The sequence below is a fragment of the Cebus imitator genome, unplaced genomic scaffold (assembly GCF_001604975.1).
Source record: "Cebus imitator isolate Cc_AM_T3 unplaced genomic scaffold, Cebus_imitator-1.0 Scaffold334, whole genome shotgun sequence".
Lineage (NCBI taxonomy): Eukaryota > Metazoa > Chordata > Mammalia > Primates > Cebidae > Cebus > Cebus imitator.
This window is the reverse complement of record NW_016107649.1, coordinates 891,880-909,559: the sequence shown is the minus strand read 5'-3', so window position 1 is coordinate 909,559 and position 17,680 is coordinate 891,880. Positions and strand designations below refer to the sequence as shown.

General features: G+C 37.8%; 1 protein-coding gene across 3 annotated transcripts; it reads left to right on the top strand.

Annotated features, from left to right (window-relative positions):
* Positions 1-200: 200 nt before the first annotated feature.
* ENPP5 (ectonucleotide pyrophosphatase/phosphodiesterase family member 5) lies at positions 201-9,366 on the top strand. Of its 3 annotated transcripts, none has more exons than XM_017505125.1 (4): positions 201-266; positions 2,556-3,419; positions 5,362-5,538; positions 8,035-9,366. In XM_017505125.1, the coding sequence occupies exons 2-4, from the start codon at positions 2,591-2,593 to the stop codon at positions 8,460-8,462; spliced, it is 1,434 nt and encodes a 477-aa protein (XP_017360614.1). In that variant the 5' UTR covers positions 201-266; positions 2,556-2,590; the 3' UTR covers positions 8,463-9,366. The 3 variants fall into 3 exon arrangements, with proteins under 3 accessions (XP_017360614.1, XP_017360613.1, XP_037586078.1); XM_017505124.2 differs by having other exon boundaries at positions 206-359; XM_037730150.1 differs by lacking the exon at positions 201-266 and adding an exon at positions 888-1,111.
* The last annotated feature ends 8,314 nt before the right edge of the window (positions 9,367-17,680 follow it).

Below are 17,680 nucleotides of genomic sequence, written 5' to 3'. Positions count from 1 at the left end.
GCACATTGCAGGAAGGTTTTGTGTGTGACCAGGCAGTTGGCCTGTCCACCCCTCCGGCCTCCCAGCTGGGTCCTGGCGTCCGCGGGTCCCCTCTCCTTCACCCTCCATACCCAGGCAGCCCCCGCCCCTGCCCCCGCTGATTGACAGGCCATGCAGCTACTCCTGGACGCCAGGCTTTCGGGGGCAACCCGGGGAGGGCCAATAGGAGCCAAGAGGCGCGGCGGGGGGCGGGGCGGTCAGGTGCTCCGCGCCGGGGTTGCGTGCAGGTGAGCTGCTGCGCGATCTGGGGGCGCCCCACCCTCCGGTCACCTCCCCGCCATTACCCCAAACTAACACGGACTGACCAGATCGCTGCGAGGGTGAGTCCAGGAAGGTGGGCGGCTTCCCTCCCGGGGACCCACACGGCTCCTCTGGGCCCCCAAAGCAACGCCCCCTCCTTGCCACTGCCCACATTAAAAGCCCACGTTGAGGCATCCGCAGGCCTCGGTGGGCCGGATTACTGGAAATTGGGAACGTACCCTTCGCCTCGACCCTTCTGGGTAGCGGCTAGGATGGAATCCAGGTGGAAACGACGGACCCCCGCCCCTTCCCCATGTGTCTACTTGATCTACATACACAAACCTATTCCTTCTGCACTTTCCTTCTTCCCTTTAATTGGCGCCCCTTCCCTCCTGATCTCCAAGTCTGTCTGTAGAGGAAGGGCTGGAAGGGAGAAAGAACTGGAAAATACCCAGTGAAATTTGGGGACAGATCCACGGATTCCACTGTTTTGTGCAGCATTTTGGGCACGAAATAGAAAAAAAAATCTAATTGTTTTCATTCCCCATCCCCCACCTGATGTTGGGTCTTCTTGCCAAACATTCCTAAGCTTTAGACAACCGTTAATCTCTGCTTACTTTTGTTGGTCCCAGGAAAGTAGTTTTCTCCTGCTTACACAGTTTTCTCCTGCTGAATTAATTTGCTAAGACAGAAGAAAATCAGGTGTTCCATGTAATTTAGCTTTAAATTACAGTTGGTTGATACTAGCCGGCCTTGTTTTAAAAAGGTGGGAGAGAAAATTAGGAGGAGAAAGGACAGAGAGAGCAACTATCATTCATAGACAGATCTGTGAGTAAGTAAATGTATTTGCAGTAACCTATTTGCTATTCTCTGCTGCAACTATTTTTAATGTTCCTACCAGAATCGGAGAAAGTATTGCCATCTAATAAATTGTTTTTAAATATAATGTTTGAACCATTTTCTTGAGACCAATACCTAAAAAGTTTTCAGTGTAAGAAATGTCTAGGTACAGCGAAAGCACAGTTTAAAACCAGCAAACCAGAAATTATTGCCCTCAGCCAATACCCATAATGTACATATGCCTTGTACTCCTGGAAGCAAAGCAAGCATGCCAAATAGTTTTTATTTACCTATACTTATAATATAGTAAGGTGAAACAGGATATACTTTTGAAGTTTAAAAATGTCTTCATGTTCAGATTAGGAAGACATCAAAAGCCAGTTTCAAGAGATGTATTTGTACAAAGTATGGTTTGATCTAAGTTTTGATGGGTTTATAAATGCCTTCATGCAGGAATGGACAGAAAAAGGAGAGAAAAAAAAGGTTCTTTGTTGATGTGCAAGCCTGATGAAAACTGACAAAATTTACATATCTATTGTTTATCCATACAGCATCTTATTAGCTTTCTCCAATAAAATGAAAGCATTTTACAAATATACACAGATTAGGGGAAAAGTTCAACAAACAACCTTGATCCAAAGAGATTTAAACCAGGGAGGTGCTTTTTCTATACATATCAATGATAAGATTAAATTTTCACTAATTTTAACATTAGGAAAATCAACAACAAATTTCAGAATTGTATTTCTGTTAATATTTAGTTTAGAATCTAATTGTTTCAAGAAGGCTGTGATTTGATTATTAATAAATGAAAGCAGATTATTTTTCAATAAATATATCTGGATGTCACAAATGTTATTACACTTCAAGAAACCAAATTCATCTATTTTCCTCTCTTTAGAAATACTTCTTTTACCTGTGATGAGCCAAATATAGGGGTTGAAAATAAAAGGGTGCATATATATATATACATATATATAAGCACCATTATTCAATTTGCTAGTGACACTTTATTGTTGCTATGTTGCCATAATTGGTCTAGCCATAATGGTAAGTATGTTCACAGGTATTTGACTATAAAAATGTTTCTGACCAGAGCCAAAAGTCTGGATCAAACTGAAAAATGTTTCTACAAAGTTTTACGTAAATGATATCATATTTTAAAATACTATTGGAGAGCTCACTTAAATAATTCCTTTGAGGGATATTTAGATAAATTCTCAGAAGTGAAAAAGTTGTTTAAATGCAACTAAACTTATTAGCTTTATTATTCATGTAGCTCCAGGTCTCTTGTCTAAGATGGGGTCGGATGACATAATTCCTCCAGGCTGTGATTTATGATATAACTGGGATTGCTAAACACGGTTACTCTGAGTTTGGGGTAAAGTATACAAAACAAAATTATTGCCATTAATGTCTATATGTTTATTCTGCAGATTATCTTACACTGAACTGATCAAGTACTTGGAAAATGACTTCAAAATTTTTCTTGGTGTCCTTCACACTTGCTGCGCTGAGTCTTTCATCCACCTTTTCCCTCCAACCAGACCAGCAAAAGGTTCTACTAGTTTCTTTTGATGGATTCCGTTGGGATTATTTATATAAAGTTCCAACTCCCCATTTTTATTATGTTATGAAATATGGTGTTCACGTGAAGCAAGTTACTAATGTTTTTATTACAAAAACCTACCCTAACCATTATACTTTGGTAACTGGCCTCTTTGCAGAGAATCATGGGATTGTTGCAAATGATATGTTTGATCCTATTCAGAACAAATCCTTCTCCTTGGATCACATGAATATTTATGATTCCAAGTTTTGGGAAGAAGCGACACCGATATGGATTACAAATCAGAGGGCAGGACACACTAGTGGTGCAGCCATGTGGCCCGGAACAGATGTAAAAATACATAAGAGCTTTCCTACTCATTACATGCCTTACAATGAGTCAGTTTCATTTGAAGATAGAGTTGCCAAAATTATTGAATGGTTTACATCACAAGAGCCCATAAATCTTGGTCTTCTCTATTGGGAAGATCCTGATGATATGGGTCACCATCTGGGACCTGACAGTCCGCTCATGGGGCCTGTCATTGCAGATATTGACAACAAGTTAGGATATCTCATACGAATGCTAAGAAAGGCAAAGTTATGGAACAGTCTGAACCTAATCATCACAAGTGATCATGGAATGACCCAGTGCTCTGAGGAAACAGTAATAGAACTTGACCAGTACGTGGATAGAGACCACTATACCCTGATTGATCAATCTCCAGTAGCAGCCATCTTGCCAAAAGAAGGTAAGGCTGACTGAATGGTGAGCTGAGGCTAGATGTGCACTGGCCCAGTGTGATCAAATGAATAGGGATTTCTGTTGCTGTGCCTTTAAAGTAGACTTGCCTGTGTTGTAATGTTCTGGGCTTTAATTCTCAGACTCTGAAAAGACAAAAATCTCCTTTCTCAAAGCCTAATTTTTTTCCTTTTTCCTAGAATACTGAAATTGATCTGCTCTAGATACATAATGGCAGTAAATTTTAACCGTTTTGGAATTATAGAATATGATGAAAGCTATAGCCTCCCTTCTCAGAAAAACTGAGATGGAAAGATACATACAAAACTTGAATACATGTACAGTTATTTCATAGAAGCCCCAAAGAGTTTTGTAGACTCCTAATTTGGACCTGCTTAACATGGAAGCTGTAGAGGATAAGGAGGAGGAAGAGCTTTGGTCAATCTGAGCTGTATTTTCCTTATAAGTATGGAATGTAATAACAATACCTTAAACTTCTTACAAACCTCCCCTGGAATCCTTATACCAAACCTGTCACCTCAGCATTGTCTCCATTTTAAAGACAGGCAAATGACAGGTAAATGAAAAGGTTTAATATCCCAAGGTCACAAAATAAGTGACAACAAAACTCAGGCCTGCTCTTTGACATATTTTATCACCTCAAAGCGTTGGTCTTAGGTATCAAATGACAGAACAGATTTGGAAAAGCTATAATATCTCACAAATGAGAATTCCATCCCTCAGACAGAAATTAGGAGAATTGTATGAAACAGCAAATGTTAAAATATGCCTGTGTTTTATACACACAGTTTTCAGCAAACAGCACATTTTTTTTCTTGTTGTTTAAGAAAATTAGCTGAGGGTAACTGTTCAAGCCTATAATCTCAGCACTTTGGGAGGCAGAGGCAGTAGGGTCACTTGAGGCCAGGAGTTCGAGGCCAGCCTAGGAAACAGCAAGACACTGTTGCTAAAAAACAAAAATAAAAAATAGCCTGGCGTGGTGGCACACACCTGTAGTCCCAAGCTGATGGGGAAGGATTGCTTGAGCCCAGGAGTTCCAGGTTATAGTAAGCCATGATCACATCACTGCACTGCAGCTTGGGTGACAGGGAGACCTAGTTGAAAGAGAGAAAGAGAGAGAGGGAGGGAGGGAGGAAAGAAGGGGGGAGAGAGAGAGAAGAGAGAGAGGAAAGAAAAATAGAAAAGAAAGAAAGAGAGAAGGAAGGAAGGAAAAAAGGAAAGAAAGGAAAGAGAAACAAGAGAAAAGAAAGGGAAAGAGAGAGAAAAGGGAGGAAGAGAAGGAAGGAAGACAGGAAGGGAGGGAGGGAAATTACATTAACCCTTCAATTTCCCTTATAAAATTGGAATGATGTCCTCTTGTTGGGATGTGGAAGGTAATGATGAAACCTCAGCAAATGGATTTGAAAAGCAGGAGGAGGAAGGACAGTGCCCAGGTGACTGCATTTGTAGTTACAGGGAGTACTTTGGCAACACCTCCAGTGTTTTCAGGTGTTTCCATTTTACAAACCAGTTTCCACCTCCAGTCTCTTTTCCCAGTCCTAATCCACCACTCACCATGTTTTCCTGTCTGGAGATTCTTTGTGTCTGCACTCAGAACTACCAGAACCTAGCTGTTTTTTTTTTGGGTATTGCAGTACCCTAGACGTTTTACTTAGTGTCACTAATTAATGTGTGTGTGTATTGAAGTCTTTAGAGGTTTCTGGTTCTATAAAATGCCGTTCCTTAATTCTAAGGAGAACTAACTTATAGCAGAAGAGTATTTCTTAGTTTCCCTTCCCAAAATTGTTTTCCTCAAGTAGGGGGAAATAATTTTTTTCTTATGTTCAGCTCTCTGGATCTTCACCTTCATATCAAGTCTTTTGCCCATGCTTGGTTGGTTGATTGTAGCTATGAGTATTTTGATCTGAGTGCCTCTCCTCCCTTCTCTTTAGGTAAATTTGATGAAGTCTATGAAGCACTAACTCACGCTCATCCTAATCTTACTGTTTACAAAAAAGAAGAGATTCCAGAGAGATGGCATTACAAATACAACAATCGAATTCAACCAATCATAGCCGTGGCTGATGAAGGGTGGCACATTTTACAGAATAAGTCAGATGACTTTCTGTGTGAGTATGATAGAGTATTTCTTTCCATTCTGCATCGCTTTTTGCTAAAATACAACAGTTTTAACATACAATACAGCAGTTTATTGATCAATATTTTTACTCTCTGCTACTTGAATGTTAAGAAACTATAATGTTTCAGTACTTGACTATTTAGAAATGTGTTTTGTTTCAGTACTTAACTGTCTAGAAATGTGTTTTTTTAGACATTGGTTCTTGATATATAAAAGATATATACAAAATGTCCCTTTAGGTGGAATTATGTTTCTATCATGTTTTTTGATTAAAAGAAAAGCAGATGCCTGACAATGACATTTGTAGTGTGTTTGTGGCAGATGTGTACCAGATACATGGTTTCTGGTTCCTAAAATGGTTTTCACATGCAGATAATGATTCATAAACCAATGTTCAGATTTTTGTGTCTTGTGCAGGTAGCTCTTATGTTAGAGGGATTGCTCAAAAAAGGACTGCTATCTTTTGTAAGATTTTTATTTTAAAGTTAATATAAATTCAAAGGGGCCTCTAGAAATGGTGTGCTGAACTACAGTTACACAATAGATTGGTCACTTCTATTTTTGATAGAAAACCTTAATAATACTCCAATTTATATTGCATTATGTTTAACGATTCAATAATTAATTAGATATTGACCACTGCATACCTAAACCAGAATAGTTAAACCCTAATGCCCCAAAGCAGTGGTTCTCAAAGTGTGTTCCCTGGCCCAGCAGCAGCCACATCAGCTGAGAGCTTGTTAGAAATGCAAATCACGGCTGGGCGCAGTGGCTCACACCTATAATCCCAGCACTTTGGGAGGCTGAGGCGGGTGGATCATGAGGTCAAGAGATCAAGACCATCTGGTCAACATGGTGAAACCCCGTCTCTACTAAAAATGCAGAAATTAGCTGGGCATGGTGGTGCACGCCTGTAGTCCCAGCTACTCGGGTGGCTGAGGCAGGAGAATTGCTTGAACCCAGGAGGCAGAGGTTGCGGTGAGCCGAGATTGCACCCTTGCACTCCAGCGTGGGTAACAGGAGCAAAACTCTGTCTCAAAAAAAAAAAAAAAAGAAAAAGAAAAAGAAATGCAAATTACTGGGTTCTACCCAGACCTATTAAATTTGAAACTGTGAGGCCCTGGTGAAACACACGAAAGTTTGAGAACCATTTGCCCTCAGGCATTCATTATTAAATACCGTCTACTTGATCAAGCATTTATGATCGGGGCTACTGCTACAACACTAAGTCCCTATTCATGGGAAATGTTTTCTATAAGTCACAATGACTTAATTATAAGTCTGAATTTCCAGTAAGAAGTGTGATAATTATCTTTGCCTTCATGGGTGAGAGTTAGATCCCAACTTCTCATAGAAATGAACACAGCAGTCCTCCAGTCAATTACAAATTATATAATGGCATATTCCCAACGTGACTGTCAATCAATGGAATAGCATAGTACACTGTCAGGTAATTATTAGTGATTCATAAGTTCATTGTTATTTTTACTTAAACCTAAAAGAATCATGGCATCTAGAATGACTTCTTTAGATACATTTTGCCTGGGAGATTTCAAATTACTTTGAAATGACATGGGATCAGTTTATGACTTTTAGAGAAATTGATTTAGGATTTTTTTGAGGGGGATAAGGGTAGGGAATGTTCCTATTGCATAGCTCCCTGTAGCATGTATGGTTATTAGAAATGGATTTACTAGTCATTTTCCTTGCCACCTTTAAGATAAAGCCTATCAGTTTTCTTTGGATGCCATCTTATCAGCAGTAGCTCCTTTGCCTTGCGCCTGATACCATGTTAGGCACACATGCCTTTTATGGAAATGCAGCTATTATGAATTTCACATCCATATTACTTGATACATATGTCAGAAGACCCCTAAGTTTTTACCTTATTTGTAGCCACACAAAAAGCACATAATGCTAAGTTGGATCCTGATTAGAGCCACCAAAATCAAGAGTTTTCTACTCTCCTACACTCTGACCTTTGTTTTTTAGTAGTAGATTGTAGATGTAAGTGCAGGTTTGATTTTTATGGTTTCTTTTGTTTTTCTTTATGTGTTGTATTTTATTGGTACCTATAAGTTTATTGGCTTGTGATTTAGACTAATGATGCCTTTATCTCTTTAACTTTAGAACAATAATGGGAACACAGTAGATACCCAATAAGTATTTGCTGAATATTACTTTGCCACCAGAAGAAAAAAAAAACGCTCTAATTTTTCCCTAACTTGGCTCTGCTTTGTTCTTTACCCTGCTTCCCCTGCTGCTTAAGCCACTGTTGGCTTGTGAGAAAGATTCACAATCATTTGACTCTTCATTTCCTGAAGAGAATTGTGATGTGGACTACAGCAGAGATTGTAAAAGATTATTTTATTTTTACAGTCAAACTAGATATGATGTATATTTAAGTTCAGAACTTGACCATTCAACAATTATATCCATTTTAACGCATGGTAGGCTAACTTCTTCATGTATTTTCTCTTTACAGTAGGCAACCATGGTTATGATAATGCATTAGCAGAAATGCATCCAATATTTTTAGCCCATGGTCCTGCCTTCAGAAAGAATTTCTCAAAAGAAGCCATGAACTCCACAGATTTGTACCCACTATTGTGCCACCTCCTCAATATCACCGCCATGCCACACAATGGATCACTCTGGAATGTCCAGGATCTGCTCAATTCAGCAATGCCAAAGGTAGTCTCTTATACACAGAGTACTATACTCCTCCCTGGTAGTGTCAAACCAGAAGAGTATGAGCAAGAGGGATCATACCCTTATCTCATAGGGGTCTCTCTTGGCAGTATTTTAGTGATTGTATTTTTTGTAATTTTCATTAAACATTTAATTCACAGTCAAATACCTGCCTTACAAGATATGCATGCTGAAATAGCTCAACCATTATTACAAGCCTAATGTTACTTTGAAGTGGAATTGCATATTGAAATGGAGATTGCATAATTATGTCAGTGTTTAAAGGTTTCAAATTCTGGTTCACCAGCTTCAGACATTTGCAGAAACCATTAAGCAGTTACATATTTAGATACATACACACACACGGACAGATCAAAATTCTTACACCTGTAAAGGATTAAAGATGTGAGAGTATGTCTCCATTGTTCACTGTAGCATAGGGATAGATAAGACCCTGCTTTATTTGGACTTGGCACATATAATGTATATATTTAGCAACTTTGCACTATGTAAAGTACCTTATTATTGCACTTTAAATTTCTCTCCTGATGGGTACTTTAACTGAAATGCACTTTATGGACAGTTATATCTTTAACTTGATTAAAAATGACAACTTTTGGCACCCATGTCACAGAATACTTGTTACTCATTGTTCAAACTGAATGAAATTTCTAATAATCCCAAATAATGGATGTAGAAATATATCTGCTTAAACTGAGAGAAGAAAGTGACAAGTGTTGAAAATTAAATGTGATAACCTTTGAACCTTGAATTTTGAAGATGTAGCCCAACAACAGAAAGCAACGTTGGGCATTTCTTGTCATATTTCTTTCCCAAGAACATGGTTTTCATTTATTTTTCCCCCAAAAGAAAGTCAAATACTGACAGATTCATTCTAAATATATTGTTTTTGTCATAAAATTATTGTGATTTCCTAATTAGTCATATTACTGTGATTTTCATAATAATGAAGACACCATGAATATACTTTTCCTATGTAGTTCAGCAATGGCCTGAATAGCAGTGATCAGGCACCATCTCAGCAATGTTTTCTCCTGTTTATAATTATTTGCTCCTTTGAAAATTAAATAGCTATTAATTACATTAAAAATCAAATTGGATAAAACAATGTTTGTTTTCTTTCTGGTAGCACATAATAACAGAGCACAAGCATCTTATAGATTTGATCGTTTGAAGGTTCAAAGTTGCAAAAGAGCACAAACCATATTAGATAAAATATTGGCCACTCAATCTTTGAAAAGAACTGTGTGGAGCCTGGAAAAAAAATTAGTCAGGACCACATGTGAGATGTTTACAAGACACCCAGAACAGTGGTAAAGGGTGTATACTAGAAAAAACTAGCAAAATAACTACAGGTATTGATCGACCTACCACCTATGCAACTTACGACCATTCAACTTTACGACCACAATCACTAGCCACGACTGCTCCATGTCTGGCAGCGCAAACGTTGCCCAGCTGGGCGTACGACAGTGTGGACCAGCTTCCAGCAGCACTACCATCTCCACATGCACCATTTCAACTGTACATATAGCCTACTCAACTTACGACCAAATCGTGTTACGACTGGTCCGCAGTCCCGACCATGGTCATAAGTCAAGCACTAGCTGTATGTGGTAACAGGTATCAAAACCTGGGAGCTGAGGTGTTATACCCCTGTTTCAAGAAGTGCTCAGTGGAATCAAAGATGAATCCCAGTTTAGAGATAGACTTCTACTTCCAAGGTAGAAGTACTTTTGATCTGCCTGGTCATCTCAGTCCTTTTCATTCCAACAACCTGAGGCTGTGCTTTAGATTTGTAAGTAATCAAGAAGTTTGAGAGAGGCATGGTATTACATGTGGTTTCTTAGGGGAAAGAGGAAGCCCTGAAAAGACTTACTTTGAAGAAAATAGCACTTTATGGACACATGGAAAGTATTGAGATTTTATGTATACACATGTACAAATTGGCTAATTAGTAGATAAAATTGTAAAACTATTCCAGAAAAAAAAGACAAATTAGATATGAACTAAAGTAACATAGTTAAAAATATAACCAAGTATAAGTGCTTCTTAAAATTTGATGACTGTCTTATTTTTAAAAATAATACCAGTAAGAAATGTTGGCACATAATTCCTATTTCATTATAAAACTTCTTAATAGAATAGAATTAAATAATTGGAAATGGCCTATATATTAAAAAGTTAAGAAATTATATGATAGGTAGCAAACACCCAGAAGTATAAACTCTGGATTAGACATCTCAGAATATGTGAGCACTCATGTTGGCTTGCTTTGTAGCTATGAACGTGTATTATTGAAATGTCAGCATAATGATGGGAAAGTGAAACTGGTCCATTTTAAAACATTGCTATTATAATGCTATCTGTCCATTTAAATAATTGCATTAAATTTATTTCAGAAGGTGCTATTAGTAGTAAGAAAGTAAATTATTATATGAAGGTTTGATTATCAGATGGCTTACTTACAGATACTTCTTTTCTATAGAGTTTACTAAAGGAAAATAAAACTTTAAACTTTTCTGGGAAAATCACATCACTCAACATCATTGACATCTTTTTGTTGTTGTTTTGTTTTACCTGCATGTCTTCATGGTCAAGCTTTGTATGCAGTGAACTCAAATTAGTACATGGAGAGAAAAGCCTAGCTAATCTTACAAATTGTAAGAATTTTAGAAAGGTCAGAGGAATGGAGCTTCTCCCTGTGCCCCCATTTTTTCTCAGCATCCTCCTACATTAGCCAATTTGTGCAATGTATTAATTGTTAGGATTTTTTAAAATTCAGTTTGTATTCTACAATTTCTTCTCCATCACCTGCGTTTAAGTTTAAAATTGCTTTTCAAAATGCCCTGTAATGTAAGTATCCTATTATTAGTCTTAGTTTCTTACAAGAACCTATTATTTCTAGAAAATCTAATGAAAGATCCCAGCTCTTCTAGTTCTCACATTTTTTAAATGTTTTTCATTAATTGAAGGGGACATACTTGATAATCATACAGCTGGGAAAGTTCTAAGGGATTGTTTAACCCTTGATTTAGCAAAAGCTCTTGCAAAGCCATGAAATTTGCATGACATATAAGTGCCAGAGCTGGACGCGGGAGCCAGGTTCTCTGACAGAGTTTTTACTCAAAGTCAAGCTGGAGTCTAGGTTGGTTTACTTCTGGTTCATCCTAAGGTTGCCCTTTGAGATCCTACCCCTAGCAGGAGGTGGTTAAACCAATGCTCCCACCCTTAGCAGGCTCTGTAGTCCAACTTTTGACATTCAGCTACACAAGGCTTACAGCTTTCTTCCAGATTGGCCAATGCCCAAGGACAATGGCCCAGGACAAAATAGTCCTGAATGCTAGACTCATTTAAGATTTCATTCTTCTCTGAATCTCACCCCAGTAATTCTTCATAACCTTGTGGGCAATTTGATGCTTCTAAAAAGATGTTTTAAAGGCTGAGCATGGTGGCTCATGCTTGTAATCCCAGCACTTTGGGAGGCCGAGGCAGGTGGATCACAAGTTCAAGACCAGCCTGGCCAAGATGGTGAAACTCCATCTCTACTAAACATATAAAAATTAGCTGGGCATGGTGGTGGGAACCTGTAATCCCAGCTACTTGGTAGGCTGAGGCAGAGAATCGCTTGAACCCAAGAGGCAGAGATTTCAGTGAGCCAAGATTGCACCACTGCACTTCAGCCAGGGAGACAGAGTGAGACTCCATTAAAAAAANAAAAAAAAAAAAAAAAAAAAAAAAAAGACATTTTAAAATACATTTTGACTTCCAATCAGGACAGGATATCATGGTCCTGCTTGTCCTTGTTCCTCCACACTAAGCACAATTATAGAGCCTGGAAATAGTGCAAGACACTCTGAAGGGTGGTAATAAGACTGCAAGCTAATTAGGGACCCTGGGGCTGGAGAAACAGCACAGCAGCAGGGCTTTACATGTTTCCCACCTAACTGAAGGAGGTTGCACAGAGCCTGCATTTCCCAACCCCCACCTGGCAAGTCAGCAGCCTAGGGAGGCATATTCCTTCCCTGGATCAAAGAAGAATCTCTGGTAACATCAGGGTAGCCCATGTCATCAGCAAGGGGAATTGCCATAACCTCCCAATGAGGGATATTGATTGGGAGTCCCATTAAAGAGCAGCCAAGAGGAGCATTCTCCCTCCCACCGCTGAAACACTCTTCCACTGAGAGACATAGAGGTAGACAAGCAAAATCTGCAAAGAGACCAAGGTACAGTAGACAGTCTGGGGAAACTCTTTGTTCCCATGACCTAAGACTTTCCTCCTCTACCCAGAGACTTTGAAATGGGCAAGGGGCACCAATAAGGGAATCCTACCACACCATTCCCCTACCCAGAAATACCTGGCAGCTGGCCTAGGGAAAATCCTCTGCTTTCCTCAGGCAGGACTAGCAGAGACCAGTGGGAATTCCAGCAGCACCACACAATCCAAGCAGACCGTAATCCAACAGCACCTCAAAGTCTATGAAAACTTAAGCTGCTATTGGAACCATAGCCCAAAAAAGTAGGACAAGATCTACATACTAAACCTAAACAGTGTGACTTTCTGCTAAAATAAAAAATATAAAGGGAACCCATCATTATTACATAATATATAAGATATTCAGGATACAACTGAAAATTACCTGTTATACCTAAAACCAAGAAAGTTGCAACTACACTGAGAAAAAAAAATTGATGCCAGCACCAAGATGATTCATATGATCATACAAGAATTGTAAAACAGTTGTCATAAAAATACTTCAACAATCAATGCAAATTCTCTTTAAAATGAAAGGTAAAAAAAACTCAGTAAAGAAATCAAGTTATTTTTAAAATGGAAATTATAAAATTGAAAAATATAATGATATTTTGAAAACTACATAGGCTCAATAGTACAATGGAATTGGTGGAAGACAGAATCAATGAACTTAAGTACAGAATACTAGAAGTCACAAATTTTTACAGGCCTCAGTGACCTGTGGGACAATAAGAAAAAATCCAACTTCCATATCACCAGGGTCATAAAAGGGGAGGCTGAAAGACTGCTTGACAAAATAATGACTAAAAACTTCTTTAACTTGACTAGACACAAATCTGCAGATCCAAGAAGCTGAATGAATGCCCAAACAGAATAAACCCAACTAAATCCACACCTAGGTAAATCATAAGTAAACTTGTGAAAAGGGCCGCCTACCCAACAACTCAAAAGAAAAATCTTGAAAGTAGCCAAAGTGAAGCAATACATTACCTACAGAACACCAAGTCTGATGACAGCAGATTTTTACTGAAACCATGGAAGCCAGAAGGCAATGGCACAGTATTTCTCAAGTGCTTAAAAAAAGAAGTGACTTTCGTGAATTCTATATATCATGAAACTATCCTAAAGAATGAAGGGGAAATAAAATCATTCTCCAAAGTAGAGAAACCAAAAAAAGTTGCTGCTATCAGAAGACCTATGTTTAAAGATAGGTAAAGAATGTTTTTCAAACATAAAGGAATTTTTTTTTTTTAAAAAGAACCTTAGAGTGTCAGGAAGGAAGATGGAAAAATGTGAAGAGCAAACACATGGGTACGTACAATAGACTATCCTTTTTCCCATGAGTGTTATAAACTATATTTGATGTTCAAAGCAATTATAAAGCCACCTGATATTCATGCCAATATTTAGAAGTATGGAAGTTAAAGGGACCTAAATAAAAGTGAGTTTTCCACACTTCATTTAAAGTGGTAAAATGCTGATACCAGTAGACAGTTATAAATCACAAATGCATATTGTAACACTCAGACCAGACACTAGAAAAATTATACAAAGAGACACACTCAAAAACACTACAAATAAATCAGTAAGGAATTAAAAATTTAACATAACCTATAGGAAGGCAAAAGAAGAGAAGCAGAAATGAGAACCAGGGGAAATCCTAGAAAATAGATGACGAAATGGCAGAATTAACATATCAATAATTACTTAAATGTAAGTTAGCTAAATACACTAATCTCAAAGGACAGAGATTGACAGAATGGACCAAAAAATCTGCCTCAAGACACAGTAGGTCAAAAGTAAAAGGGTGGGAAAAGGTGTACTATGCAAACGTTAATTTTTCTGTTTTTTCCATATATAACACCAATGTAAACAAATAATTTTTTGAAAAGCAAGAATGGCTACATTATATATCTGACAAAATAGGCTTCAGAGCAGAGAGAATTACTACACAGAGGACTTTACATAATGATAAAAGGAATAATTATAAATTTATATAATGTAATATATAATATTTCATCAGTAATACATAACAATCCTAAATGTAATAAATCCTAAACAGCAGAACCTTAAAATATATGAAGAAGAAAAAAACTGACACAACTGAAAGGAAAAACAGATAAATCATAATTATAATTGTGATTCAACACCCAAATCTCAATAACTTCTAGAATATCTAGACAGAGAATCAGAAAGAATATAGAAGATCTCTATAACACAATCAACAACAGGATCTAGTAACATACAGAGTACTAAATCAAACAACAACATTAACTGGAAAAATGAGGATAAACATTTTTCTCCAGGACTCATAAAATATTCACCACCATACGTCCCTCAAGGGACTAGAAAAAGAAGAGCAAGTTAAAGGAAGCAAAAGGAAGAATAAAGATAGAAATAGAAACCAATGAAATCGAAATTAGAAAAACATTAAAGAAAATCAATAAAACACAAATCTACTTTAAAAAATTAATATTTATAAACCTATAGCAAGACTGACAAAAATAAAAACAGCCACAATCACAATATCAGAAATGAAAAAGAGGCTATCCATGCTGATATTAAAAAGGTAATAGAGAACTACTAGGAACAACTTTACCTCATAAATTCAACAACTTAAATCTGAAAACCACTTCAATACTCCACTGTCAATATTACACAGATCAACGAGACAGAAAATTAACAGGGATATCCGGGACTTGAATGCAGAGCTGGACCAAGCAGACCTAATAAACATATACAGAGCGCTCCACCCCAAATCCACAGAATATACATTTTTCTCAGGACCACATTGCACTTACTCTAAAATTGACCACATCATTGGAAGCAAATCACTCCTCAGCAAATGCAAAAGAACAGAAATCATAACAAACAGTCTATCAGACCACAGTGCAATCACACTAGAACTAAGGATCAAGAAACACACTCAAACCCACATAACCACTTGGAAACTGAATAACTTCCTTCTGAATGTTGACTGCATAAATAATGAAATGAAGGCAGAAATAAAGATGTTCTTAGAAACCAACCAGAATGAAGTCACAACTTACCAGAATCTCTGGGACACCTTTAAAGCAGTATCGAGAGGGAAATTTATAGCAATAAATGCCTACCAGAGAAGCGAGGAAAGATCTAAAATTGACACCCTATCATCAAAATTGAAAGAGCTAGAGGAGCAAGATCAAAAAAACTCAAAAGCTAGCAGAAGACAAGAAATAACTAAGATCAGAGCAGAACTGAAGGAGATAGAGACACAAAAAACCCTTCAAAAAATCAATAAATCCAGGAGCTGGTTTTTGGAAAAGATCAACAAAATAGACAGACCTCTAGCCAGATTAATAAAAAAGAAAAGGGAGAAGAATCAAATAGATGCAATAAAAAACGATAAAAGGGATATCACCACTGATCCCACAGAAATACAAACTACCATCAGAGATTACTACAAACAGCTCTGCTCACATAAACCAGTAAACCAGGAAGAAATGGATAAATTCCTGGACACTTGTACTCTACCAAAACTAAACCAGGAGGAAGCTGAAACCTCAAATAGACCAATAACAAGGGCTGAAGTAGAGGCAGCTATCAATAGTCTACCAACCAAAAAAAGTCCAGGCGCAGAGAGGTTCATAGCCTAATTCTACCAGATATACAAAGAGGAGCTGGTTCCATTCCTGCTGAAACTGTGTCAAACAATACAAAAGGAGAAAATCCTCTCTAACTCATTTTATGAGACCAACATCATCCTGATACCAACACCAGGCAGTGACTCAACTAAAAAGGAAAACTTCAGGCCAATATCCATGATGAACATCAATACAAAAATCTTCAATAAAATACCGGCAAACAGATTGCAACAGCACATCAAGAAGCTTATCCATCACGACCAAATAGGCTTCATCCCGGAGATGCAAGGCTGGTTCAACATATGCAAATCCGTAAATGTAATCCATCACATAAATGGAACCAAAGACAAAAACCACATGATTATCTCAATAGATGCAGAGAAAGCCTTCGATAAAATTCAACAGCCCTTCATGCTAAAAACTCTCAATACACTAGGTATTGATGGACTGTACCATAAAATGATAAAAGCTATATATGACAAAACTGCAGCCAGTATCATACTGAATGGGCAAAAGCTGGAAGAATTCTCTTTAAAATCAGGCACTAGACAAGGATGCCCTCTCTCACCATTCCTATTCAACATAGTATTGGAAGTTCTAGCCAGGGCAATCAGGCAAGAAAATGAAATAAAGGGTATTCGATTAGGAAAGGAGGAAGTCAAACTGTCTCTTTTTGCATATGACATGATTGTATATCTAGAAGACCCCATCATCTCAGCCCAAAATCTTCTCAAACTGATAAGCAACTTCAGCAAAGTCTCAGGATACAAAATCAATTTGCAAAAATCACAAGCATTCCTATACACCAATAACAGACAAACAGAGAGCCAAATCAAGAACAAACTCCCATTCAGAATTGCTACAAAGAGAATAAAATACCTAGGAATACAACTAACAAAGGATGTAAAGGACATCTTCAGGGAGAACTACAAACCACTGCTCAATGAAATAAGAGAGGACACAAACAGATGGAGAAACATTCCATGCTCATGGTTAGGAAGAATCAATATTGTGAAAATGGCCATACTGCCCAAAGTAATCTATAGATTAAATGCTATCCCCATCAAGCTACCAATAACCTTCTTCTTCACAGAACTGGGAAAAAAAACACTTTGAACTTCATATGGAATCACAAAAGACTTCGCATAGCCAAGACAATCCTAAGCAAAAAGAATAAAGCGGGAAGCATCACACTGCCAGACTTCAAACTATACAACAAGGCTACAGTAATCAAAACAGCATGGCGCTAGTACCAAAACAGAGACATAGACCAATGGAACAGAACAGAGGCCTCCGGAGCAACACCACACATCAACAACCATCTGCTCTTTGACAAACCCAGCAAAAAGAAGCAATGGGGAAAGGACTCCATGTTTAATAAATGATGTTGGGAAAACTGGCTAGCAATGTACAGAAAGCAGAAGCTGGACCCCTTCCTGACACTTTACATTAAAATTAACTCCAGATGGATCAAAGATTTAAACATAAAACCTAACACCATAAAAACACTAGAAGAAAACATTGGCAAAACCATGCAGAAC